Source organism: Malaclemys terrapin, chromosome 11, assembly GCF_027887155.1.
Source record: "Malaclemys terrapin pileata isolate rMalTer1 chromosome 11, rMalTer1.hap1, whole genome shotgun sequence".
In the NCBI taxonomy this organism is placed as follows: domain Eukaryota; kingdom Metazoa; phylum Chordata; order Testudines; family Emydidae; genus Malaclemys; species Malaclemys terrapin.
Genome location: NC_071515.1, coordinates 3,199,166 through 3,226,414, shown reverse-complemented (window position 1 = coordinate 3,226,414; position 27,249 = coordinate 3,199,166). Strand labels below are relative to the sequence as shown.

The following is a 27,249-nucleotide window of genomic DNA, read 5'->3' as shown; positions in this document are numbered from 1 at the left end:
TGGCACTGCACTATACTTCAGGAGCTCGGAGGGGCAGGACGCTCTGGCACACATGGACAGCCTGCTGCCCCTGCAGATAGATCCTCCCTTGTGGTCGGTGCAGGGGGAGGCAGGGCCACTCCCTCCCTGGGCATCTCCCCCACCCTCTTAAGGGGGCTTGCACCCCAGGGAGCAGCAGGGGGTAGTCCCTTGAGCACAGGGGCCATAATCCATTGTTCTCACTTCACAGTGCCATAAAGGCCAGGGGAATCCAGCACATAATGAATGTTTTTATGATAACTGGACTTTAGCATCCTCTTGTTTGTGTGAAAAATCTCTTTGTTCCCCGCCAGTGTGCGCTGCTCCGTGGCGACTCATGCTGGTGACTGCCGCACTAGGCAGCTCAGGATTATGTGTGTCCATTGAACTAAGGCAACAAGAACGTCTGAACAGAGTACAGCATAGCCACGTGGCATTGGCATTAGGCAGACCAGGACCACTTGGGATAGCTCAGCAGGGCCACATTCTGGCTCACAAAGCGGGAGTGGCATAATGCCTTTCCCTTAATGGAAAACCCTATAAGAAATGTGTGACCCTGGCCCTAGGTTCTGAGATATGGATGTGGAGAGGAGACAGTGGCCTTAGGCCCTGCAGGATGCGTATGGAGAGGTGACCCTAACCCTAGATTCTGAGGGATGGGCATGGAAAGGAGACTGGAGCCATAGGGCCTGCGGGAAGCATGCGTTGGGGGCTATCTCAGCCCTAGGCCCTACAGCTGTTTGGATTTTATTCCCCCAGTGATACAGGAAGATTCTGTGTGGAGGCCGATAGCTGGTCCATACTGAGAGATACTGGGTTTATGTGGTCAGTGTCCTCTGGCATCAGTGGTTTGCCCATCTCCTGTGGGGTTTAGGCAGTGGTTCATGCAGGCACCTTTTCTTAACTCTGACCCCACAACTCAAACGTCTTTCAACCTGGCAAGTCACCATTGCTGGGCTGCTGCTGAGAGGGGCCTTGCTGTCCTCTAGAATAGACCTAATCTAGAGCAGCTGCCCCTTGGAGCAGCGTCCTGCTGCGCCCTGGTTCTGTTCCCTCTGCCCCTGAGCTGACCTGAGCCCCTTCTCCTCAACCTACACCAGCCCCCAATTGTGGTGCAGCAAGGTCTCACCAGGCCCTCCTGCTTTGTGCCCCCATCAGGACAGGGTGAGGAGAGCCCTTAGACCCCAGCAGGAAGGGAGCAGAGCCTCTCCTCACCTCCCCTGCCGGGGAGGGATAGAGCTGTTCCTGTCCCCTGCCTTCCCCAGCAGGCATCCCCAGAGGGCCCCGAGCTGCCTCTCCCTGACTTTGGGGAATAATGCCCGGCCCCCTCTTGAGCCCCCTGCAAGAGGGAAGGACAGTCTCCTCTGCCCCAGAAGGGAACCCACTGGGCCACTGGGCTCCCCAGGAAGACATCACATGTAAGAGGGGGTGCACAGCCACTCCCCCTTCTCATTGCCCTGGCTACAGAGCGAGCTCTTCCCCTATCCCTGACAGGCCAAGCCTTACTCCACAGCTCTCAGCACAAACGTCGCACTTCACCCAGAGCCCATTCATTTTACAACCCCCAGGATACTCAAAAGCTAATGGGAAAGGCTCGTAAAACCTCCAGTTCCATGAGGCTCCTCCCTCTGCACTGCACACAGCATACCCTAGTGGGGGCCAACAGGCCAGTTCCAGGGCTGGTCACTTTCTTGATTAAATGAATGTTACATCAAAACAAAATAAGGACGGCGGATCTGCCTGCCTCCCTCCCTTCTCCTCCTCTCTCTCATGCACTGTCCTCTGGGGCACCAGCACTGCTAGAGTTAAGGTTGGATCAAGCCATCTGTTTGAATGCTAACTTTTCTAAGTCCTCTACAATTGACATGTTTTGGGGATTTCTTTGAAATGATTTACGCCTCATGAGGGCGCCGGGTTGGGTCAGTGAGCCAAATGTGGAGTCATCTGGGCCAAGACCTCTGGAGATACAAGCCATTTTTAAAAAAGGTTCTAGGTGGGGTGCTCTTTTTTTTTTGGTGAAGAGACGGAGATCAAACTGTTGTTATGATGCATTTCCAGATGGTCTCAATCAGTTGAGTTTTACTCAAGGTAGTGCATGGCACCCATTAAATCTTTGGGAGACCCAACCTGAGAATGGTATGTCAGAAAATGTACATTTTTACATTGTAAATATGCCAATATAGAAAAATAGCTAGAAGATTTCCAGTCCCACCATTTTATATGCTCTTTGTGCTGTGTGTGACAGAGATGGCAATTTCCGGCAATATCCTTGGGAGAATTTACTGAATTAAGTTTAAGTATCTTTTGGTCCACTGTATTAAATGAATTGTTTGTGTTATTGGGGGCTGGGATTGTGTGTAACTCTGGAAGGGGGAGATGTTATGTGACAGATGTGAGACCTGGGAGTTCAAAGGACTATACTGAACATTATGCCAGACAAGAATGGACTCTTTGAACAAGATGTGGGAAATGGTTTTCCTGGGGAATATCTAGGGACAAGTCAAATGCAAATTCTCCACCTGGGGTTATGCCAAAACCCAGCCTTTTTGAAGCTATGCTTTGAGGAGAGGGCCATTGTCTGCTGATCACCTGTTACATGAAGCCAAAATCAAAGGCCCAAGTTGAATAGGAAAGACTGAACTAATTGTAGTTGTTGGTTCTGAATACGAGTCACTTATGAACTTGTAACCATGAGGCAAACCCCAGTTGTGGGTTTTGAAGGACTGACTCCTACCAGAGCCCAAGTTTGGAGTTGGGGGTGACCTCTGGTAAGCTTTGTAGCATGCGTGTTGGTTCTGTTCTTGTGTTTTGTTTTCTCTGTAATGCTTTCACTTTAAGAGTAAATGTGCTTGCTTATAAAGAGCTGTGTGGTAACTTATAACTGCGGGCAGTCATGCTGTTCATAGCCACCGGAGAGAAAGCAAAGTGTAGATGCTGGCATTGTAGGCAATCTAACTTGCTGGGAATATCACAATGTAGGTAGGGAACTGTGCAGCCCAGAAAACCATGCATCAGGAGGGAGAGATATGCAAGTCTCTGCCCAAGAGAGGTGATGGTGGAGGAGGCGGAAACCTTTAGGTATGTGCCCTTGGTGGACCATGAGGGGGAGTACGGGTGCTGTTGCCCTGAACTGTGACATTCTAAACTCTGACGGTTATTCAGATTACTTTGAAATTTGGTGTGCTTCCTGAGGGCGTGATGATGCTTTTAGCCAGGATGGGCACGGATGGTGTCCCTAGCCTCTGTTTGCCGGAAGCTGGGAATGAGCGACAGGGAACGGATCCCTTGATGATTCCCTGTTCTGTTCATTCCCTCTGGGGCACCTGACATTGCCACTGTCGGAAGGCAGGATACTGGTCTAGCTGACCCAGTATGGCCGTTCTTAGAGTTGTTTCCTACTGTCTTGTTTTCCAATTGGCATTGTTAGGGAGATGGCACAGCTTTCCCCCAAGTTACAGGGAAGCCACCATTGCTGCTCTTCTCCTCTTGCCTGAGTGTATGAATTCTGAAGTGCCTCTGTCCCATGCTGAATGCTGTCAGTTCCCTGAGAAGTCTCTGGAACTGAGATCACTCACATGACCGTGCAGGAGTTCCAATATGTCAGTATTGACACTTGCTTCTAGTAAGCCTGATTGCTAAGGCCCTGAATGTGCAAATTCTTGTGCATGTGCTTAACTGTTTGGAACTGATCTATTTAAACTCGTGCAAATTCCAGTGAAAGAGAGATCAGAATCTGGCATTTTGTTCCTAGTGGTGTCTGCGTGTGAGATACTCGCAATCAATCCTCCAAAATCTTAATGCGTAAAGAAACATTTCTTCATAGTTTTAATAAATCATCTACTAAGGAGGGCTTAAATGCATTCATTGTTGTGTGACTGGGCACTGCTTAAAATTTGGCAGCGGATTTAATGAATGACTGGAGCTCTGTGATATGCTGGATGTGTCCAGTCATACCTTCCTAACCACTTAGCAGTACATAGGGCGGTTGCTTGTAAACCAAGTTATTAAGATACGTGGAGTAGTTGTAGCCATGCCAGTCCCAGGATATTAGAGAGACGAGGAGGGTGAGGTAATATCTTTTATTGGACCAACTTCCGTTGGTGAGAGGAACAAGCATTCAAGCCACACAGACCTGAAGAAGAACTCTCTAAATTAATAAAATGATATTCCTGAAAATGGTAGAATTCTCAGTATTCCCCAGCTTCTAACACACACGAGAAAACTGGAAAAATGAATGGAAAAAAATTATGCTTCTTGCAGTTTACTCTTTTAGTCAGATTAAATTATTGTTCTGCCCTAATTACATTATCCTTCCAATAATTAGCATGGATAGTTGCAGCTCCATTCAGATTCGTTAGCATGAAAGATCACTACCATGGGACAATTATTTTAACTCAGTTGGATGTTCCGGTCACACTTTGGGCTGTTTTTGATAAAAGGGGCTATTGCTCCATGATGTCTTTAATAACTGTAGTGAGGGCTGTGTGAATGACCTGACTATTCTGAGATCTGAGAAGGGAAGAGAGGAAGGCAACAGGGTAAGTATTAGAATAAAGATTTGCAAGGAGAGAATAATGGAGCTAGAAGGACTGGAACTGAGGGAACAAGTATGTCCCTGTGTTTTTGCTCCAAACCGTAGTGATGAAGAGCTCTTAAAAAAAATACCAGGTGACATAGCGGGCTGGATTATGATTTCATTGGCACTGGTTTAACATTTCTCATCAGAATCAGGCCCAGTATTGGGCAAACCTCCGTGCTGGTAGAAAGCCATCGATAGCTGGCAGGGAGCATTTACTTGGAAAATGATGACTGTAACTTCAGCATTTTTCAGGATCACTTCCAATACTGTTGTCCCCTAGACTAGACAATGTCATCACAGCAAATAGACCCAAAGGATCTGGGGTAATGGAGGCCAGTAAAGCACATGGCATAAGTACTATCTATCCATCTGCTAGGAAATGCTTCCATTCCTTTAGCTACACATAGTCGGTTATATTCTGCTGTCCCAATTGCTATGGTAATCAGTGTATTTCAGATGGTAGCACATACCATTGTGCAGTATTCGAGGCATGGTACCACAGTTGGGGATGGCTAGCTAGGATTTTCTACAGCTGTACGGCTCCCTGTAGCTGAGCTGAGATTGTTGCTTGGCCCCCCCGTGTATCTTCACTGTTCACGACAGCAAGTGGAAGGTTGTGTTGCCTCCTATCATTTCTGATCTCGAGAGGTGAAATCTGTCATTATTTACATGAGTTTCCTTGGGGAAGGCACACAAAATTGTATTTCTGCCCCTCGCTTCAGACTTCATAGATCAGGCTACATTCAAGTTACAAAAGCAGGGAGGGGCTATTTGAAACGTATGAAATTTAGAATAAAGGTTACTGCAAAAAAAAAAAAAAAAAGGTGAAGATCCCAAAAGAAGGGTTGTGAATTGCTCAAACCAACTGATGATTGCACATTATAGTCTTCTGGGAAAAACATCAGTGGACCAAATTCAGTCCCCAGATGTACACACAAAACACCCAGTGAAAACAGCTGAAGATGGCCTACATGGAAGGGCAAAGCTTTATCCCAGATGTGAATGTCTGAGTTAGCTTTGGCGGCCCGATTTCCATTATAAGTGCTCCCCCTACTATCCTCTTCCCCACTCCCTGCTCCAAATATACCTCAGTCAAGGGAACTTTCAGCTGCCTTAAAGCTGGTAGTGCCAGCGTCTGCCCCAACTTCCCACCCCCTACATCAATGTAGGGGGGTGTCAGGGCTAGGAGGGAGCAGGGCAGAGCTCCACTCTGCCAGCCTCAGCTGACATAAGTTAGAGCAGCCTTTTAAATCGTGTCAGGGCCAGGGCCTGTGAAGACTGACCCACAGAATGAGGGAGTTATAACTGGCCCCTGGTGGCCTCCTCGTGCTCCTGTACTACAAAGGTCTTGATCACAGGACAGACTCTTGTTCTCAGAATGTAGTCAGACTAAAGACAGGTGAACCACAAAAGGTTCAGAGATCTGGTTTATAAAGAAACCTGAAAGTGTAGCTGCCAGATAGAGCAAAAATCTTACAGGAAGCGGGTTTTTTATGTGATTTCCAGAACTTACTGCTTTAGGTCAGGCTAACAAAATAATAAGGGGGCTATATAAGATAGATCGGGGTAAGCAACCTTTCAGAAGTGGTGTGCCAAGTCTTCATTTATTCACTTTAATTTAAGGTTTCGCGTGCCGGTAATACACGTTAACGTTTTTTAGAAGGTCTCTCTCTATAAGTCTGGGGTGTGTGTGGAGGTGCAGGGCAGAAGGCTGGGTGTTGGGGGGACTCGAGGTCAGGGCAGAGGGCAGGGGGTGTGTGGAGGTGCAGGGCAGGAGGTTGGGTGTTGGGGGGGTCAGGGCAGAGGGCTGGGGGAGGTGTGGGGGTGCAGGGCAGAAGGCTGGGTGTTGGGGGAGGTCAGGGCAGAGGGCTGGAGGTCTGTGGGGGTGCAGGGCAGAAGGCTGGGTGTTGGGGGCAAGTCGAGGTCAGGGCAGAGGGCTGGGGGTGTGTGGGGGGTGCAGGGCAGAGGGCTGGGTGTTGGGGGGAGGTGCAAGGCAGAAGGCTCGGGGGGGGGAATGGGGGTGCAGGGCAGAAGGCTGGGTGTTGGGGGAGGTCAGGGCAGAGGGCTGGGGTCTGGGGGGGAGATACAGGGCAGAAGGCTGGGTGTGGGGGGTGCAGGGCAGAAGGCTGGGTGTGTGTTGGGCTGGGGGGGTGCAGGGCAGAGGGCTGGGTGTGGGGGGTGCAGGGCAGAGGGCTGGGTGTGGCGGGGTTCAGGGCAGAGGGATGGGTGTGTGTTGGGCTGAGGAGGTGCAGGGCAGAGGGCTGGGTGTGTGTTGGGCTGGGGGGGTGCAGGGCAGAGGGATGGGCGTGTGTTGGGGTGGGGGGGTGCAGGGCAGAGGGATGGGGTGCTCGGCTCGTGGGGGTGCTCCCAACCCTGAGCGGCTCAGGGCAGGGGGCTGGGAGGGATATGCCCTGTTCCACCCCCTTCCCCCAGGCCCATCCCTACCTCTCTCTGCCTCCTCTACGGAGCAGCGAGCAGGCTGCCGCTCGGCTCTGCTCCGCTCCCCCTGCCCCTCGCAAGGGCCATCGCCGGCAGGGAGAGGGAGGGGGAGGAGGAGGAGGGGGGGGGCCGGAATGCACCACGTTGTGGGAAGAAACGGGGGAGGGGGGGAGCTTGGCTGCCACAGGACCAAGCTTCTGCTCCCGCAAGGGAGAGCGGTGGGCGGGGGGCTGAGTGGGGCGGGGGGCCAGGACCCCCCCCCACCGCTCTCCCCTGCAGGGGCAGGAGGCAGAAACTTGGTCCTGCGGCAGCCAAGCTTCCCTCCTCCCCCACTTCTTCCCCCAGCGTGGCGCTTTTCGGCCCCCCCCCTCACCGGGCAGGCAGCGTGCCACTCAGAATCGGCTGGCGTGCCGTGTTTGGCCCGCGGGCCGTAGGTTGCCGACCCCTGAGATAGATAGAAAACCTATTTCTGGGACTGGATAATAAAGTGAGGTCAACTTTGAGTATCTGTAGGAATATATTATTTGGCCCTAAGAAAATAAAGAAAAAAAGAGAGTTCCCAATAGTTGGGACTAGCAAGGAGACAGCATAATGTTAAAGGAGAGCAAGAGAAAAAGGATAAAAAGATTTTAAGACCAGGAACAAAGGGAGCAAACAGGAGAGTGGGAGAGTAGTGGTAAGAGGGGAAAGGTAGAGAGGACTGGTTCAGATGATGGCATTAAACATCAAGTGCAGTTGGATAAGAAGCCGGTGAAGTGAAGAAAAGAAGGTGTGGGGGTGATGATGGGGGGGAAGGGATGGAGAGAAATGCAAACTGCGAAGGAGAGCCAGTATTAGGCACGCTGCATGAATTTCAGACTGAAGTGTCCGAAGAGAGGATTTCAGATCGCCATTGTAGAAATTGAAGTAATTGGCTTTCATCCAAAAGGACATGGAGATGAGATAGGCTGAAACAGCATTACGGCTATACAAGAATGAGGGAGGAAAGGTGGGACATAATTGCTTGTCAGCAGTGAACCAATTATATTGTCGGTCATGAGCAGAGATACAGTGCCAAGGGGGAAGGTCAAAGACACAAGAGTAGGTGACTGAGAAGAGAGCTCTAGGAGACACCCACCCAGAGGAGCAAGGAAGATTCTGATTGCAGGATACTTTAAATGATCAATCAGATGAGAAGCAGGAAACTCACCGGCATGCAGAACCCAGAAAAACATTGTGTGTGCTGAGGCAATGAAGAGGTGGGTTGTAATGAATGCCACAGTGGCTGATGGGCCAAGCAACAAAATGGAGAGACGTGAGGCCTTTGGATTTTGCTCCATGATGTCTTTAATAACTGTAGTGAGGGCTGTGTGAATGACCTGAGTGAACCATGGGTTTGAAAGGCTCAGGCCACCAAGTGATGGAGGATGGAATCAGACCAGTGAACAGCCTATTCTGAGATCTGAGACGGGAAGAGAGGAAGGCAATAGGGTAAGCATTAGAATAAGGATTTGTAAGGAGAGAATAATGGAGCTAGAAAGACTGGAGCTGAGGGAACAAGTATGTTCCTGTGTTTTTGCTCCAAACCGTAGTGATGAAGAGCTCTTAAAAAAAATAAGCAAGATTAACATTGGTAAAATAACCTATTTTTCTTGAAAACCACTGCACCTTTTTGCTCATCGCTGTTTATCTTTTGTCACAACAATCTTTCTTCCTGCTCCTTCCATCTCCAGCCTGATCATGATATTCTGTATTGACGTCATAATCCTGAAATTTCTGCATCCTAGTCCTTTCCAGCTGCTAACATGCATTGCTGAAAATTACAGGATTAAGTCTTAATAGTAGGATCAAGCTGCAGTGAGAAATGAGGAGAAAGCTCTTACTTAAACCAAAAAAAAAAAAAAAAAAAAACCCCAGTCAAGAGGAGATCTGGAGTATGTAAAATACAGAAAAAACAAAAGCTATCCTCTTTCCACCTTATTTTTCATTTAAAACAATGTGTTTTAATATGGCTAAATGTAAATGTAAAGTGTCATAGGGTGTAAGACCAGAAGGGATCACCCAATTGTCTAATCTGGATCACCCAATTGTATAGCACAGGCCACCAACAGCACTAAACCCAACAACTGAAATGAGACCAAAGTATCACAGCCCAAAGGAGACTAGACTGTGCTTTGCCACAGGCAGAGACTAGGAGGGACCAAGGTGCGCCGGTAGCCCAGGCCCCCGCAACAGCAGGGAAATGATTGAGATAAACCCAGATAATCTTGGCAAGTGACTCACTCCCCACATTTAAAGTTTAGAAAAAGGCAAAAAAAACCCAAGGTCCCTGCCAGTCTGGCCTGGGGGAAAACTCCTTCCCACCCCACCTATGGCGACCAGTGAGACCCTGAGCATGCACCAAAGAACCAGCTAGACAAGCCCCTGAGAGAATGCCACCTCAGAGCCCTGGCCCTCCCCATCCAGTGTCCCATCTCCAGCCATGGCCAGCCTTGATGCTTCAAAGGAAGGAAATTAAAAAACAAACAAACAAACCCAGAATACATGGAGGGGGTGGGAGATCCCTTCCTGACCCCTGCAGGTGGCTGGCTGAAGCTTTAGGAACATAAGACATAAACCGGAAGTGAGCCTGTCGTGGCGTTGGGACTCACCACCGCAGCGCCTCCTTCTGTTCAGTCCGGGAATTAGCTCTCAATAGTCCTGGAGCACCCTCTGCTGGTGGTGTCCCATCCGTCTCTTGTCCTCCATCGGTGTCTGGACCCGCGTTGCTCCCCACTCGTCGGCGTCCTCTTCAGGACACTGCCCTCCGGCAGTGCCCCTTAGTCCACCCTCACCCCCTTCTGGGGGAGGGGGGGTTAATTGCAGTGGCCACCCCAAACCTCACAGTCTAGCCCCTGGCTCAAAGGCTGGTTGCAGCCTGCTCTGACCGCTTCTCCACCACCAGGTGAGGTACAAGGGGGAAGGGGGGGACCCAGGCCCACCCACTACTCTGGGTCCTGACCCAGGCACCCTCTGTGGCAGCCTCCCTGCCCTCCTTCTCTCCCCTTGTCCAACTGTCCCTGGGCCACTTCCCCTCTGGCCCCTCGCACCCTCTAGGCCCTTTCTATCAGGGCCTGCAGTCTGGCAGGTATTGGGCCGGAGCCCTAGTATGCTCCCCCCAAGCCTGCCCAGCACTGCTCTGTCCGAGGTGCTAGTCTCCTGCTCTGGAGATAGACCCTCCCCCATGAAGGTCTGAGACAGACTGCCTGCGCCTTCCTGGGCCGCCTTTATATAGGGTCTAGCCTAGCCCTAATTGGCTGCCGGCCTGTGCAGCCGCTCTGGCTTACTCTAGCCCCCTCTCTCATGGGGGTGGGGCAGCCACCCCACCACAGAGCCCCAGGACTGTTAAGCCCTACCCCCTGCCATCATGAGCAAAACCATCATACAATTCCACTCATAAATGTGTCCACCTCTCTTTTAAAACTAATTTGGTTATTTGTCCCCAGAACTCCTATTCAGAGGCTGTTCCAGAACCACACCCATCTCATGGTTAAAAATCTACTTCTAATGTCCAGCCTGAATTTGTTCACGGCCAGTTTATATCCATCTGTTTATGTGCCAACATTGTCCTTTTTCTTAAATCACTCTTCACCCTCATTTAAATCTTTTTATGTAATATTTTGATACTTCTCTGTATTGATGATGTCTTCCAAATTCATATCATCAGCAAATTCCATTACCACACTCCTACTTTTTGTGCCAAGGCCATTAATAAAAGTACTAAATAAGATTGGTCCCAAGACTGATCCTTGAGGAACTCCACTAGTAACCTCCCTCTAATCCAATAATTCACCTTTCTGCACATGTTGCCTTCTCCCCTTTAGCCAGCTTCTTACAATTCTTGTACTGATCCCCATCTTCCCTAATTTTACTAATAATTTCCCATATGCTATAGTGTCACTGAAGTCCAAGTATTTTAGATCTACTGTTCTTCCCAAATCTAAAAAATCAGTTATTTTTTCAAACAAGGAACATCTAAGAACGAAAAACGTAGGCCACACTTATACAATCAGGGACTCTACCCTGGGAAGCAGTGACTCTGAAAAGATTTGGGGGTCATGGTGGATAATCATCTGAACATGAGTTCCCAGTACGATGCTGTAGCCAAAGGAGCTAATGCAATCCTTGTATGCATAAACAGGGGAATCTCAAGTAGGAGTAGAGAGATTATTTTACATCTGTATTGGCACTGTTGTGATCACTGCTGGCATACTGTGTCCAGTTGTGGTGCCCAAAATTCAAGAGGATGTTGATAAATTGGAGAGGAGTCAGAGAAGAACCATAAGAATGATTAAAGGATTAGAAAATGTCTTATAGTGATAGACCCGAGGAGTTCTGTCTATTTAGTTTAACAAAGAGAAGGTTCAGGGATGACTTTATCGCAGTCTGTAAGTACGTACATGGGGAAGAAATATTTGATAATGGGCTCTTAAACCTAGCAGGCAAAAGTATAAAGTAATCCAATGGCTGGAAGTTGAAGCTAAACAAATTCAGACTGGAAATAAGGTGTAATTTTTTAACAGTGAGGGTAACTAACCATTGGAACAATTTACCATAGATCATGGTGGATTCTCTACCACTGGCAATGTTTAAATCAAGACAGGATTTTTTCTAAAAGATCTGCTCTAGGAATTATTTTGGGGAAGTTCTCTGGCCTGTGCTATACAGCAGGTCAGACTAGATTATCACAATGGTCCCTTCTGGCCTCGGAATCTATGACTCTGAGTCTCTGGGAGGTATCAAGCTGTTGGTCTTAATAACATTGAGGATGTGCTAAATAATTGGAGGTATTTAAACCTTCTTTCCTGCCTTTCTCCCTCACCACCAAAAATGCAATCTTGAGCAGTGAATTTGCCTGGCGTGAGACTATTCCCGCCTAATGAAACAGAGAGACAGTTTGCAGCCAGCCCTGCCAAGTACATTGTGGTGCACAGAATGGCTGAGGCAGTGGGAGTCTAGCACGCTCATCCAGAGGAAGCTATTGGCCGGCATTTTCAAACTTGCCTGCCCCATAGTGGGGATTTCAACCCAGGCCTCCCACATGAGTGCACTAACTGTGGGGCTTTTGGGTATGGCAGGCAAAACCCCCACCCTCCTCAGTTTTGTGCATGGTGCATAAGTCCCCTTATGAATCTAGCTGGAAATATTGAAATGATTCATTTTGATATTTCCAAAATATTTATTCTTTTTTATTCAACTGCAACAATTTTCTGAAATTGACATAATTTTGCAAAATGTTTTGGTTGACCTGAATCTGCATTTTTTTAGTGAAAAAAGGTTTTGGATGAAAATTTTGCCCAGCTCGAGGTTAAAGGTCTAATTTTAAGTAACCAAGTTTGATATTTTTGGCCTGTAGTACTGAATCCTGGTCTGTTGAAGTACATAGGAATTTTGCCATTGGTTTTGGCCAAGGATTGGGCCCATTGTGTCCACTGTTCATGGCTTAACTCCACGGTCCTGAAATACTGAGGAGCCTATGAAGTTTACAAAATGTTTTCATGGGGTTTTGGTTTTGGGAACCTTTTTAAGATGCACTCAGGAAATTGCAGTTTAAGTTTTCTTTAGGATTGATAAAAGCTACCAACATTTATCATGTTGTGGCGGATGTGAGGAGACCACTTCTTCCTGGTAAAGTTTGACTTAGGGCTGGTTGAAAATTTTCCATCAAAACTTTTTGTTATGGAAAATTAAGTTTTTAACTAAACAAAATTTCTGCATGAAATGTGTCTGCTTTCTACAGAAAATTCCATCTGAAAAACTAAAAAAAATTCATCTGAAAATGAAAAATTTTGATTAAAACCTGAAAACACTTGACTGAAAATCAATTTTTTTAAAATTTAGAAATGCCATCACAATGGCTTATACTTCAGATTCCTCTCATGACCCCTTCCCCTCTATAGGCTGGGTGCCCTGGCTGGACTACAGCTCCCATGATGCACTGCAGCTGGGGACTCCCATGATGACAGCTCTGCAAGGAGGGACGATAGTGCATTATGGGAGATGTCGTCCAGCCAGAGACTCCAGGCCAAAGAGGAGAATGGAGACATGTGGCATCAAAAGTGAATATGGGCTGGATGAATGGACTATAAGGTGGATAGAAAGCTGGCTAGATCATCGGGCTCAACAGGTAGTGATCAATGGCTCCATGTCTAGTTGGCAGCCGGTATCAAGCGGAGTGCCCCAAGGGTCGGTCCTGGGGCTGGTTTTGTTCAATATCTTCCAGAGGATGGCGTGGATTGCACCCTCAGCAATATTGCAGATGACACTAAACTGGGAGGAGTGGTAGATATGCTGGAAGGTAGGGATAGGATACAGAGGGACCTAGATAAATTGGAGGATTGGGCCAAAAGAAATCTGATGAAATTCAACAAGGACAAGTGCAGAGTCCTGCACTTAGGACGGAAGAATCCCATGCACTGCTACAGGCTAGGGACCGAGTGGCTAGGTAGCAGTTCTGCAGAAAAGGACCTAGGGGTTACAGTGGACGAAAAGCTGGATATGAGTCAACAGGGTGCCCTTGTTGCCAAGAAGGCTAACGGCATTTTGGGCTGTATAAGTAGGAGCATTGCCAGTAGATCGAGGGACGTGACATTGGTGAGGCCTCATCTGGAGTACTGTGTCCAGTTTGGGGCTCTACACTACAAGAAGGATGTGGAAAAATTGGAAAGAGTCCAGCCGAGGGCAACAAAAATGATTAGGGGGCTGGGGCACATGACTTATGAGGAGAGGCTGAGGGAAGTGGAATTATTTTGTCTGCAGAAGAGAAGAGTGAGGGGGGATTTGATAGCTGCTTTCAACTGCCTGAAAGGGGGTTCCAAAGAGGATGGATCTAGACTGTTCTCAGTGGTGGCGGATGACGAACAAGGAGTAATGCTCTCAAGTTGCAGTGGGGGAGGTTTAGGTTGGATATTAGGAAAAACTTTTTCACTAGGAGGGTGGTGAAGCACTGGAATGGGTTACCTAGGGAGGTGGTGGAATCTCCTTCCTTAGAGGTTTTTAAGGTCAGGCTTGACAAAGCCCTGGCTGGGATGAGGTGGAGGGATAGCTCAGTGGTTTGAGCATTGGCCTGCTAACCCCACAGTTGTGAGCTCAATCCTTGAGGGAGCAGTTTGGGGATCTGGGGCAAAAATCTGTCTGGGGATTGGTCCTGCTTTGAGCAGGGGGTTGGACTAGATGACCTCCTGAGGCCCCTCCAACTCTGATATTCTAAGTGCAACTTTCATAGCATTTCTGAATGGAATTTTTTAATTTTAGCCAATATTGTTTGGTTTTCTTCCAAAAAAATTCATTTTGTATTTTTTTGCCAAGAACCTGAAATTTTCCACATCAAAACCTTCCATTTTCTGACCCACTCTAGTTTTATCATGAGATCTGCTTTGGATCTGAGGAAATGAGCGAGATTTTGAGCACTGTACAGGACTGAAAAATGTTGTCAGCTCACTGCAATGGTAATGAAGTTGGATCTTTATTAATATTTTCACAAATCTCTGCACCATAGTGGATGATCTTATTCCCACAAAGAAGGATCCTAGGAAAGAAACGTTTCTCAGCTCTGCTTGCCGACGAGAAGGGAGTGGTAATGCTGAGGGATTCTTTTCACCTCACTGGTTTCACCACGACAATGCACCCTGACAAGGACCGTCAGACCTATTTAATTCAGATCAGTGTGTGCTTTCAATATAAACTCCTCAGACTCTGTATTTGAATGAATCAATGGACCATGCGTGTTCCAGGAGGGAGTGTCGTCCCATGGTAAGTGTGGGCAAGAAGGGTTCCGGACTTCTGTCTTCTGCTTCTCACAGCTCTGGGGCAGATTGTAGCCTCCTGTGGCAGGGGCCCGGGCGGAGGAAAACTCCATGAGATTCCTATTGTCATGTTTTCTCCAAATTATTCCATTGGGGCAAGGGGTTGTCCCACCAAAGAAGGAGCAGAGGTTCAGACCCTAAGACCCACAGCTCCCCGACATAGAGCAGATAAAGGCCCAAACATGCAGAGCCTCCGTGCCGCTGCCTCAGCTCTGGGGTCCATGCTCTTCTTCCAGCTTCCTGGTTCCAATGGAGCAGGCAGGTCCCCCTCAGCAGGAAGGTGCTTCCAGACTGCTGTGCAGTGCTGCGTTGCAGTGCCTTATCGATGGTCTGATAAGTCAGCTCCCTCCCTTCCTGGGGTTCGGTTCTATGGGCCTACATAAACTGACTGTGTCTCTCTATCGGGCCTCTTGCCATCCTCTCCCACGTTCTGTTCCTCACCCCCCCGCTATGTCCCCCTTCAGGCCACTTAAATGTGCCCGTGGGAGCAGGATGGTGACTCTATTCTTCTGTAGAATGTGACGCCTCTGTGACTTAATGGGGGCTGCACGTAGGTGGAAAGGAAAATACAGGCCAAGTCCTGCACAGTCGTACCAGCACAAATTGACGGGGCCTACTTCTGATCTCAGGGCTCATATACGGGTTGGTGGTCCATGCACAGGTCTCCCGTTCCCATCTAGAAATAGTGGTGGTGAAGCTAGTTCCCTCCTGGGTCGGCACTCCCCCCTTTCTTGGGACCCTGTGGAGGGCTTTTGAAAGAGAGCTGGCCAAGGCAGCGATGGAGATATGTGACTTACTGGAATACAATCCAGACTAATGAGTGCTGTGATAAACCTGTACCTTGGTATGTCACGGGGGACCTACCCATCTTTGTCCAAGGGGCCCTGTCAGAGCTTGGGGGTAGTGTTCTTACCCAACGCTAACAACAGTGCACACCAAGGCCTGGGATAGGCCTGGTGCCTGGGTAAAGTTTTAAACATAGGCCTGGGGATGGGGATGGCCTGGGGATGGCCAGGGGACGGGGCTAGGTCTGTGGCTTACAGGGACAGAGACGTGGGAGCTGGAGCCACAGCAGGTGTGGGGTAAGGCTAGGACTGAGGGCGATAAGTAGAAGTCATGGCTTCAGGACGTGAGTGGGGCCTGGCACCATGGGGCAGGGAAAGGCCAACGAGAGCCTGCGCTGTGCATGAGTGGGGTGGCTAGGAATCAGGGCTGGGTGCCCTACCTGGGGCTGGGAGTGGAAGGAAGAGTCTTGGCAGGCAGTGTGGGGACCATGCCCAGGAACTGCAGTACCAGACGGAGCAGTGTGCATGGAGAGGGAATGCTGCCTGCAAATTGTGGCTAGGGGTATGGCCGAAACATGACAACGTGTGGGTGGAGGAGGGAGTGGGGATGTCGGGCGGGGGGGGGGAGGGGGAAGGCGGATATTTGTGTTATATACACAAAGCCACCGTCTGCTGTAATAACAGGTTAAAATTGCTCTAATTCTGAAAGACTAAATGACCGCCTTTCTCCCAAAGCTGTGTGGGAACTGATGGCAGCCAGCACCTCTCTCTTCAGTAGCGTAGTGATGTAGGCTGAGGTCCAGGCCTGCTCTGCACTGTGTGTTTACCTTCTGTGTGGTGTTAGCACACTCTGTGCTTCTGGGGCAGGGGGCTGGCTACAGCAGCCTGCACCGAACTCCACTATCATTGGTGTATAGAGGACCACATTCTGTAGGGTATCTCGAGAGTACAACAGGTTTCCAAATTGGTTCAGCTGTGTTTGAAGCCTGAGGACTGATTATGTCCTGACTTACGTTGTGTGGTTCATTTCATTTTTAAGGCCTGAGATGTCCGAAGATTTGCTAGCGTGCGACTAATGCACCCAGGGCCTCAAAGCAGCTGAGTTGGCACTGTTATACCTATAGGGAGCATGGGAGGGTGCTGGTGGATACTGGATCCGTTCAGCACTTCCATGCAGGGCCTTTATAAGTGCTTGACAAAAGAGCAAACACAAGAGCAAGACCTGCCAGCCTAGAGGGCTCTCCGCTGTCTCCTAGAGGCGGCACTCTGAATGCAGGAAGTGCGGCTTTTACTCGGATTTTGGTAGGCAAGAGACTGGAGCAATAGAGGCGAGCCTCAAACACAGTGCCCAGTCCTGCAGAGCCTTGCTCACATGAATAGCCCTCTGGACTACTGTAATTTCCTGTGGTAGAAGGGTCACAGACTGCAGGGATGGTCCCAGCTTAAGGGCCTGATCGAAAGCCAGCTGGAGTCACTAATAATCTCCTTTACTTCAATAGAGATGCACTTAAAATTAGAGCTGGTAACACAGAATGGCCATTTGCTTTCACAATTTTGAAGGAAACAAAACGATTTTCATTTCATTTGATTTTGTGTGTGTGCAGAATTTCCCAATTTTCATTTAAATGAGTTGGAGCCAACACATAAAAATGGTCCTGAATTATTTTAACAAAATTTGGAAAATTTTGAACCAGACAAACATTTTTCATAAAAAAATCATTTGGTTCTAACAGGCATTTTTTAAAATTAACAATCCAAAAATCGTTAAAACCTTTTCAGGGAGAAATTTGCAACCAGCTGTAGTTAAAATAGGCAACACCCTTTTCAAGTCAAGTTGCTGTCGAGCCTTTGTGCTCCAAAATAAAGACGGTGTTCAATGCAGGCTAAAGTTAAACCCAGGCAGTGACAAATGCAGATTCATGCACCCGTAGCATGAGTCTGAACCCTGCCTTCACTTTGCCAGTCAGCTGACTATGCAAATAGACTCATCTGTGCCCAGTAGGAAACTACTTCTTCAAATTAGGGGGGAAATTGTACCGATCAGACACCCTCTGCTCCCTTCCAATGTATATCTGGCTCCTGTTCTAGACATTGTAGCTTTGTTGCACGTCTGACATGTGAACCAACCTGAAGGATGTTTTGTGGAGCCCAGATCAAAATGCTTCATTTCATGCCCCCTTCTGTCTCCCGTGTCTTCCTAATGGAGAGGTTGGGGGAAAATCCTGAACGTTCGTTTGGTTTTATATCAGACTAGGTTTTCACTTTCATTTCAACTGATTTTTAATTTAATTTACTGATATTTCTAATTCTTTTAATAGAATATTTTTGTTTATCGTGTTTTATTTCCAAACATGATTTTTTGAAATTTTGAAATAATCAAAAATTAAAAAAAAAAAAACACCCAAAGAAATTCCACCTCTCATTAAGCCAGTCAATCCAAAATTGTGATGAAAGTGCAGAGAGAAGGGGGAGGGGAAATGCTTTCATTGTTTGGTTTAATCTGTTCTCCCCTCTTTTCCTTCTGCTATGTCACTTTGCTGATCAGCTGTTTACAGGGTGGTTTTCTGTATAGGTTTTTAAAGAACACTTCCTTTTGGCAATTTTTCTATTTGAAAAACAGGAAATGGATTTTAAACATCAAGAAGAAAATTGTGCCCAGTTCTCTGCCAGGGGCCATATTTGCTACTCACTAGAGAAATGCATGCTGGGAATATGCCAAAAAAAGCAAAAAACAAAGATGTGGCTTTATTTTAACATGCATGAAAAGGTTCCTTATGTTTTGTCTGTGTCATTGGCAGAGGGAGGAACCACGCCCTGGACTGCGAGGTTGTGTGATCATTTTTAGTAATGATGCTCCCGCATGCAGCACTCTGGTGGAAGTAAGGGCTCCTTGTGTGTGTGAAAGCATTGCCCCAGATTGCTTCCAGCATCCCTGCCCCACAGCGATGGATTGTGGCTCACACCGGACCCAACCACCGCCGCCAGTTGTCCTCCAGCAGGACAGGGGCGTGTTTGTATTGTACGTCCTGTGGCTAAAGTAACTCCTGCACAGGCAAGGGGGGATGGACAGGTGGGCTGGTGTCCTGCCTATAGTACAGGAGCAATGGGCTTTCCTTCCCTGCTCACTGGGTACTGCCAAGGCCCTTCCCTCCTCCCCATAGGAGTGCTCAGAGGGACTCCATCCATATTCTCATCACTGGATGCTGGATGCTTGCCCCAAGAGAGCCCTCTCTGGTGCCCAATGTTCTCAGTCAGCGGGGCCATTGGAGGAAGGAGCTCATTCCCAGTGCCATTCCCAGCATACTCAGAGATTCTTTTATTGGGGAATTAGGTGGTTCAGTGTGCCAAGGAGCTATGGAACAGCGCCTCCAACAGTATATCTGGCTCCTGTTCTGATGGGCCCACTGACCTTTCATAGCCAATCTACAGCAGAGGAAAACTTCAGCTCGCTACAGCTCTTCAGTCTTTGGGCCAGGTTTTGCCCCTCTGGAAGCTGATGCAATGCCATTGACGTCAGTGGAGGTGCACCTACTTACCCAGGTCTGAATCTGGCCCCTTATATTTTGGATCCATTGGACTAGACATAATGGTATCTGTGGGGCCTTCAAGGAGAAAGACAAAGAAGCAATTTCAAGGCTTCTCTGAAATAAGCAGAAGATGATGGCCTCTGAAGAGGAGAAGCTTTAAATGGCCTCTCGCTATTTTTGGGCAGGACATAGAACGCATTGTTCTGAAACACACAAAATAACGTGTTGGGAACATTGTTTTTAAGCCCTTTGTCTCTGTGGGTAATTACCAAATGGCGAAAGGCACATAGCTAAAGTCAATGCCTTGGCTGTACTATCCCTCACGTTTTTCAGGCAGTTTATGAACTCAAATATAAAAGACTTACCTTTCACCAGTATGATTAAGAAAAGGCCAATGTAGCTTTGCTGCTCATTGAAGCATGAAGCGTGTTTAATTTAATAACGCTGATAAATCTTAAAGCCAGGAGCATTTGGCTAACACATGACCCACTTTTTCAATCAATTGGAAACATTTACATAACTGACTGATTCAGGGTTCTGCATTTGTTGGATACGGAGGAAGGAATAAAAACACACAGTTCACAGAAACAAACCCCTCAAATCGGTTACAGCTCAGATAAGTATCTCCCATAAGGATTTGCTAAACCATTCCTTGCATATGCATTTCATACATGATGGTGTACATCATGTAACTGAAAGATGGCAAATTCGATCAGACCTTTAAATGTGAGTTGTGAACCGGACATTCAGGGCTACATTGTGTTTTCCCTCTTGCCGTGTGCAAGGGTCAGCACATTGGTGTTTCCTGTCGTTGTAGGGGTATTTGTCTGCTGAGCCCTCCATGCCAGGTCCTTTCTACTGGCTGTTGCATTGTAGGGGTGGAGCCAAAGGTGTACCCTCTCCCCACCCCTCCTGCCCACCTGCTTTGTCCCTGCATGCCTTGAGCCACGGGCTGGGGAGGCCTCGCAATCTCTTTTGTGTAGCCCACCTCCCAAGATAGCCTGAAGAGCGTGGCCCAGCATGCTGGGACGTCTTGGCTATTTGTAGTATCGGAAAGCTGTCCTACGCCGTGTGAGGTGTTTTCTCAGGCTGTGTGTGCAATGCGTTTCCCCCACGACCCCGCTCTGCTGCACTGCCTGAGCCGCTAGGATGTGCTCTGGGGGCGCCAGGCTCTGCCACCATTACTGCTGGAGCTCTGCAGGCCATCCCATTGATTCCAGTAAGAGGGCCAGGATCGGCGCCACAGGGCCATCGGTGCAGGGAGAAGCGATATGTTCCCTGGTCAGGCTATGAAGTAGCTGCAATTGCTTGTGCTTCATTGTTTATACTCTTTTCTAGTCTCTTTCCTGATGTTCTTAATGCAGGGCGCTGGCGCCAACCTGCCCCTTCGGGGGTTCATTGTTAGGTGGGAGGAGGGAGGGGTGGCGAACTATTTATTGACTGAAGCTGCTAGACTATGGCACTACCACACTGCCACTTTGATCCCACTTGCACTCATAAAATAAGGGCAGCTGAACCCTTGGGCTGACCCCAGGTTTTTCCCTCCAATGGCTGCACCAAGAACATACCAGCCAGGAACTGCCTGCCTTCTCCCCTCAGCCCCCCGAACAATGCTTTTCTCCTTGACATCCTTGACTCCCCCTCCTGGATCCTTGAGCACTCGTGTCCCTTTGTCTCCTTTTCCTACTGCTCTGGAAGGCTCAGTGTCATGCTGACCCCACAGTCTGGGTGGGGGGCGGGTGCAGCTCCCTTCAGAGAGGCCAGAGCTCCCTGCCCCGGGGGGCTGAGCTGTCCTAATTAGGACTGTCCCTCCTGGAAATGTATTTTCTCTGTGTGCAGCAGTTGTGGCTAAGATGCCCTACAGCCTGGGGCAGAGAGACCCTGTGGCCCCATTACTGCAGGACTGGCAGAGCTGGCAGGTAATTGAGGGCACTCTTGACAGCATGCCAGGAGCCCTGGGGCTCTGCACCGTCAGGTTGGGGAAGGCGACTGCTATGAGTTTGGAAAGAATCAGGATCCACCAACGAGAGCCTTTCCCCTGTTAATTTAGGGACAGGAATAGAGTCATTTATAAAGTGCATTAAACAGGCAGGGATTAGGCAGCCCCAGAAATCGGCTCGGATGGATTTTGCCTTCGGAGGGTAAATAGAGCTTTAGTTTTCATTCCGCGAGGGAGAGACCCGACTGACTGGGGACCTGTTTCAAGCTGTGACCTGCAGTGAGCAAGCAAAACACACTACTAATTACTGATTCACCCTCCCTCCCCCCCGCTCTCTCCATCACATCTATACTCCTGCCCACAGCCATCAGACTGGTCTTTAATGGTTGGTTATCATTAGACTTGTAAAAATAAATGATGCCTAACAGAGGCTTGTAAGCTGCCTGAAATACTCTGTGACTAGCTAGCAGAGCCCACCTTCCTCCTGAACTGCCCAGGGCACAACTGCACCCTACAGACTGCTGGATAATCAACTCTTACAGAAATGATCCCCCATTAACTGCCCCTCAAGCCATCCCCTTGGACCTCCCATGAGTGCTGCAATCCCTGCACACGCCTAATGCAGAGGATGAAAGGGTCTGAGCGTCTTCGCTGTTGCCGTTTCTGTGTAAATTGTGGCGTGGCTGTGCAGGTTGTGACATGCCTTATTTTCTCTGCTGGACTGAGTTCAGGAGAGTGATAAATGGTGTGAGAGGGTGGCAGATGCAATGTCACCACTTTCCATCCCAGTAGGTATTTCAGCACGGTCTGAAATGGAGGATGTTGTTCAACAGAACACACCTAGACTAGACAACGTGATTGAAACACTTTGCCAGTGGTGATGGAGAACCTGGGGACGGGTTAGAACAATGGGATTCATTTTCCATTCCTCCCTGGTAACATAAAGAGGTAGAAATTGCCCCAGGGTTACCCCAGGAAGGGTCCAGGGAGGGGGCAGGAGGTCAGGCCAGTGAGGGGGACTCCTGGGAGGGGAAGAGGAGAGTCAGGCTAGTGGGTGTGTGTGTGTGTGGTGGCAATTGTTTCTGCCTCTCAGCAACCCTAAGAATAGGGGAGGTGCAAAGATGGCTTAGAGCATTAGACACCCTGATGGGTGCAGTGGGCTGGAGAGGATGGCAACCAGAGCGGAAGGGCTATGGGGAAGGTGACTCTAGTAGATAGTACAGTTGATGTGTTTAGAGATAAAAGGAGATGGGGAGGTGGTAGGAGAGTGAGGCAGGGTCATGGGTCACAGGGAGGTAATAGGAGAGTAAGGCAGGATCAAGGGTCAAAGATGGTTGGAACTGGTTGGAGAACCAGTTTTTTGGGGGGAGGGATAGCTTAGATGTTTAAGTGTTGGCCTGCTAAACCCAGGGTTGTGAGTTCAATCCTTGAGGGGGCCATTTAGGGATCTGGAGCAAAAATCTGTCTGGGGATTAGTCCCCCTTTGAGCAGGGGGTTGGACTAGATGACCTCCTGAGGTCCCTTCCAACCCTGGTATTTTATGGTTCTAACCACACTCAGAGATTAGTTATCAATGGCTCACAGCCAAACTGGAAGAATCTGTCCTGGGTCTGGTTCTATTCAATATCTTCATCAGTGATTTAGATAATGGCATAGAGAGTACACTGATAAAGTTTGCAGATGATACCAAGCTGGGAGGCGTTGCAAGTGCTTTGGAGGACAGAATTAAAATTCAAAGTGATCTGGACAAACTGGAGAAATGGTCTGAAGTAAATAGGGTGAAATTCAATAAGGACAAATGCAAAGTACTCCACTTAGGAAGGAACAATCAATTGCACAAATGCAAAATGGAAATGACTGACTAGGAAGGAGTACTGCGGAAAGGGATCTGGGAGTTTTAGTGGATCACAAGCTAAATATGGGTCAACAGTGTAACACTGTCACAAAACAATCAAACATCACTCTGGGATGTATTAGCAGGAGTGTTGTAAGCAAGACGTGAGAAATAATTCTTCAGTGCTGATAAGGCCTCACCTGGAATAATGTGTTCAGTACTGGGCACCACACGTAGGGAAAGACGTGGACTAATTAGAGAAAGTCGAAAGTCCAGAAGAGAGCAACAAAATGATTAAAGGTCTAGAAAACATGACTTGTGAGGAAAGATTTGAAAAAATTGGGTTTGCTTAGTCGGGAGAGAAGACTGAGGGGGGACATGATAACAATCTTCAAGTACATAAAAGGTACATAAATAGGAGAAGTATAAATTGTTCTCCTTAACCTCTGAGGATAGGACAAGAAGCAATGGGCTTAAACTGCAGCAACAGAGATTTAGGTTGGATATTAGGAAAACTTCCTAATGGTCAGGGTGATTAAGCACTGGAACAAATTCTCTTAAGAAGTTGTGGAATATCCACCACTGGAGTATTTAGGAGCAGGTTAGACAAACACCTGTCAAGGATGGTCTAGATCAGGGGTAGGCAACCTATGGCACGTGTGCCAAAGGTGGCACGCGAGTTGATTTTCAGTGGCACTCACACTGCCCAGGTCCTGGCCACCGGTCCGGGGGCTCTGCATTTTAATTTAATTTTAAATGAAGCTTCTTAAACATTTTAAAAACCTTATTTACTTTACATACAACAATAGTTTAGTTATATATTATAAACTTATAGAAAGAGACCTTCTAAAAACATTAAAATGTATTACTGGCACGCGAAACCTTAAATCAGAGTGAATAAATGAAGACTCGGCACACCACTTCTGAAAGGTTGCTGACCCCTGGTCTAGATAATACATAGTCCTGCCTTAGCGCAGGGAACTGGACTAGATGACTTCTCGAGGTCTCTTCCAGTCCTACATTTCTATGACTCTGTGGGGTTTTATGGTTGGGAGACAATGCTTATATTGTGAGGGGAAGAAAGTAGATGAGAGTGATAGGCAGTGAAAAGTGTAAGAGAGAAGTGAAAACAGGAAGAGAGTGGGTATAAGGGAGGTCATGAAACAATATGGGATGGGGTTGCTGGGGTGAATGGAGAGGTTACAGGAAGAGAGTGGGGAGACAGCTCCATCAGTGACAAGAATGGAGGAGAAGAAAGTGATGGGGAAGGAGAAGGAAAGAGGGGGACACACAGAAGGGCCATGATCCATGAGGCATGGTGCTGCCAGGGCTGCTACAATACAAATAATCGTTGAATGGTGACCTCCTGAATGTGAAATGTTACTGATGGAGTTTGGTCATTCCAGTCTCTCCCAACCCTAGCTTAATCAGCCATGCACCCTAATGATGTGCGGCTTTCTCCCATCTCCTCTCTCCCCAAGGGAAGCTCCTTCTACCATAGGACTATGTGCCAGGGACATTTTTCCCAGGGCTGGCTTTACCATGAGGCGAACTGAGGCAGCCGCCTCAGGTGCCAGACTCTGGGGGGCGCCACTAGGACCCAGCGTGTAGAAAATTGTGTCTGCTGCTGGTGCATCTGTATTCTCTCTGCTCTAGATGCACAGATATTGATGTGAGTGATTTAGGTGATTAATTGAGAGCCCTTTCAAGATGCATTTCAGCAGGATCAACTCCAAAGGCTGTTCTGGAGTATATGTGCACAAATAAGCTGACCACCCTCTTTCCAAATGCTTTTGTTGCTCTGCGCATACTTCTAACACTTCCTGTAACAGTTGCCAGTGGAGAACGCAGCTTCTCCAAGCTGAAGTTAATAAAAACACATCTCCGCTCCACAATGACACAGGAGAGGCCGGTCGGCCTTGCAACCATCTCAATAGAGTATGAGCTGGCCCAGACTGTGGACCTTCAGCAGGAAGCAATTCAAATCTTTGCAACCAAGGCAGCACGGAAAGCACCACTTTGATTATTCAAACAGATAAAAATGCCAGTGTTTACTATGCAGACAAGAAAAAGTTACGTTTGCTGTTCAGGCGTTTGAAAGTTAAGTGTTACTTAAAATTTTTGAACAAGGCATTTTAAGTTGTTAGTTCTTTATTGGGGTAGGCAGCTGAGCAGTACCATGAGAGGAGTAGAACAGGAAGAGGGCAGAATTGAGACCTTTCCATTCAGATTTGAGCTCCCGGCCTCAGGTGCCAAAATGTTGTGGGCTGGCCCTGTTTCTTCCACCATGGAACATTGCCATGTGGAAACCAAGAGCAATTGCAGATGGCTGTAATGAGTGTAGTACAGTGGTCTTCTGCTGGCTGTCATGGTCCCACAGGGCAACTCACTGGTCCAGTGGAGAGAGGGAAGGTTTTCCATTGCCTTAAGGGCATTTGTTTTGGCAGGTTAGATGGATGAAATGATTGGTACGTTAAGTCAAATGGAAGGAACTGAGATGTGTAAGGACCTTCACAAGAAGAAAAATACCAGATACTACAGGGCTCTTTAATCTAGTGGAGAAAAATGTAACAAGCACCAGTGGCTGGAAGCTGAAGCCAGACAAATTCAAATTAGAAGTCAGGTGTGGATTGTTAACAGTGAAGGCGAATTATCCATTGGAGCCAACCTCCCTGGGAGTGGTGCATTCTCCATCTCGTGATGTCTTCAGACTGGATGCCTTTCTGGAAGATATGCCTATACAAACACAAATGCCTGGGCTGAGGACAGGGTAACTGGGTGAATTGTAATGGGCCGTGCTACACAGGTGGTCAGATTAGTTGATCTGATGGTCCCTTCTCGCCATGTATCCATGAATGTCTATAGCTCACATGTAACCAATCGGAAAAAGCGTCATTGCTTGTGGCTGCTAGTGAGTATAACAGCCCACTGGATGCGTTTGGTTTCAGCTGCAGTTGTAGACAATAAACATCTGGCCCAGGTTCTCTGGCACACCCAGGTGTGCTTGGCACAGGACCAGAGGGAATTAGCACATGCCACCTTTGTGTTTCTCTGATCCTTGGGTCATCCAGAGAATGCTTTGGCCCCTGGTGCACGTCAGGCTCCCTATGCCCCAAGGCACACTTCCCTCTTCCCCATTCCCGCCACTTTGCCTGAGGTGGGGGTAGCACTGAGCTGGCTCTCGATAAGCAGGGATTCCCCTTGCAGAATTCCTATGCAGCTCGTGAAGCTGGAGATCTGCAAGCCGAGGAGCTGACCCAAAGAGAAAACCACAAATAAAAGTTCAGCAGCACGTGAGCAGAGCTAGCACCTCGCTCTGGGAAGAAAAGCTGGCTGGGTAGGTTCTACCCTTGGTTATAAGCAAGATGAAAAATCTGTATTACAAAGACTGGCTGCACTCATTGGGTGTGTTTACACTGTGATTAAAACCCCACCGCTGGCCTGTGCCAACTGACTCGGGCTTGGGTTCCAGGGTTGTCTAATTGCAGTGTGGACGTTCAGATTTGGGCTGGAGCCTGGGATCTAGGACCCTGCACGGGCCAGCCGCAGTGCAGACATACCCTTTGTCTGTCCCAGATGGGGGTGAGCCCCTACCTCACTCTTCTGTTTTTGATGTGCCCCATGCAGTGAGCTCTTGCCACGTCACACTGCGTGTCACATCCTTTTACTGTAACAAAAACAAAGCAAACCCATGAGTATTCAGGAGCCCTGACCATGGGAGCTGCATGCCTAGCTGAGCAGGGCAAGGGCAGAGCAAAGCATCTCCCCATCAGTCAGTGAACAGAACCTTCCAAATGTCCCTTGTCTCCAAGCTGGCTCATGTTCCACGGAAGGCCCTGTCCAAGTCCCCGGCCATTGGCAGCAGGTGTTGTGGAAAGAGTGAACTCAGCTGGTAGACTCCACTGATTCATAAAGCAGGGAGCACTAAGCAGCTTTTCCTCTGTCTCCTTACAGGTGATTGTTTTAGGGCTGTCTTGTGCTTCCTTGGGGCCTTCCTGTTCCTTACCACACATCTCCCGCACTCGGTAGGAAATGGAATCAAAAGTCTCGGAAGGTGGCCTGAATGTTACTCTCACCATCCGGCTGCTCATGCATGGAAAGGTAAGGGGTGGATGCACATTTTGTTGTCTTCATTTCAGCTCCATTGCCCGGAACAATGAAGTAATCAGTGTTTACCAAATGGAGGAAGGTGAAATGCTAGATCGAGCTGGTCGGCCCCACCCCGAGCAAGGGGCGCCGTGTCACTGCGCTGCTCCAGGAGAAGCCTGGGAGGGAACTGTGACTCTGAGGGGTGCAATTCCTGCT

At 48.3% G+C, this 27,249-nt stretch overlaps 1 protein-coding gene across 1 annotated transcript in view; it reads left to right on the top strand.

The window, feature by feature from the left end:
* PCBP3 (poly(rC) binding protein 3) overlaps window positions 1-27,249 on the top strand; it is a 111,248-nt gene that overhangs the window by 16,495 nt on the left and 67,504 nt on the right. Inside the window, exon 2 of the mRNA XM_054044196.1 lies at window positions 26,899-27,045. Coding sequence (XP_053900171.1) covers window positions 26,977-27,045 — 69 coding nt within the window. The 5' untranslated portion in view covers window positions 26,899-26,976. The remainder of the gene's footprint in view (window positions 1-26,898; window positions 27,046-27,249) is intronic.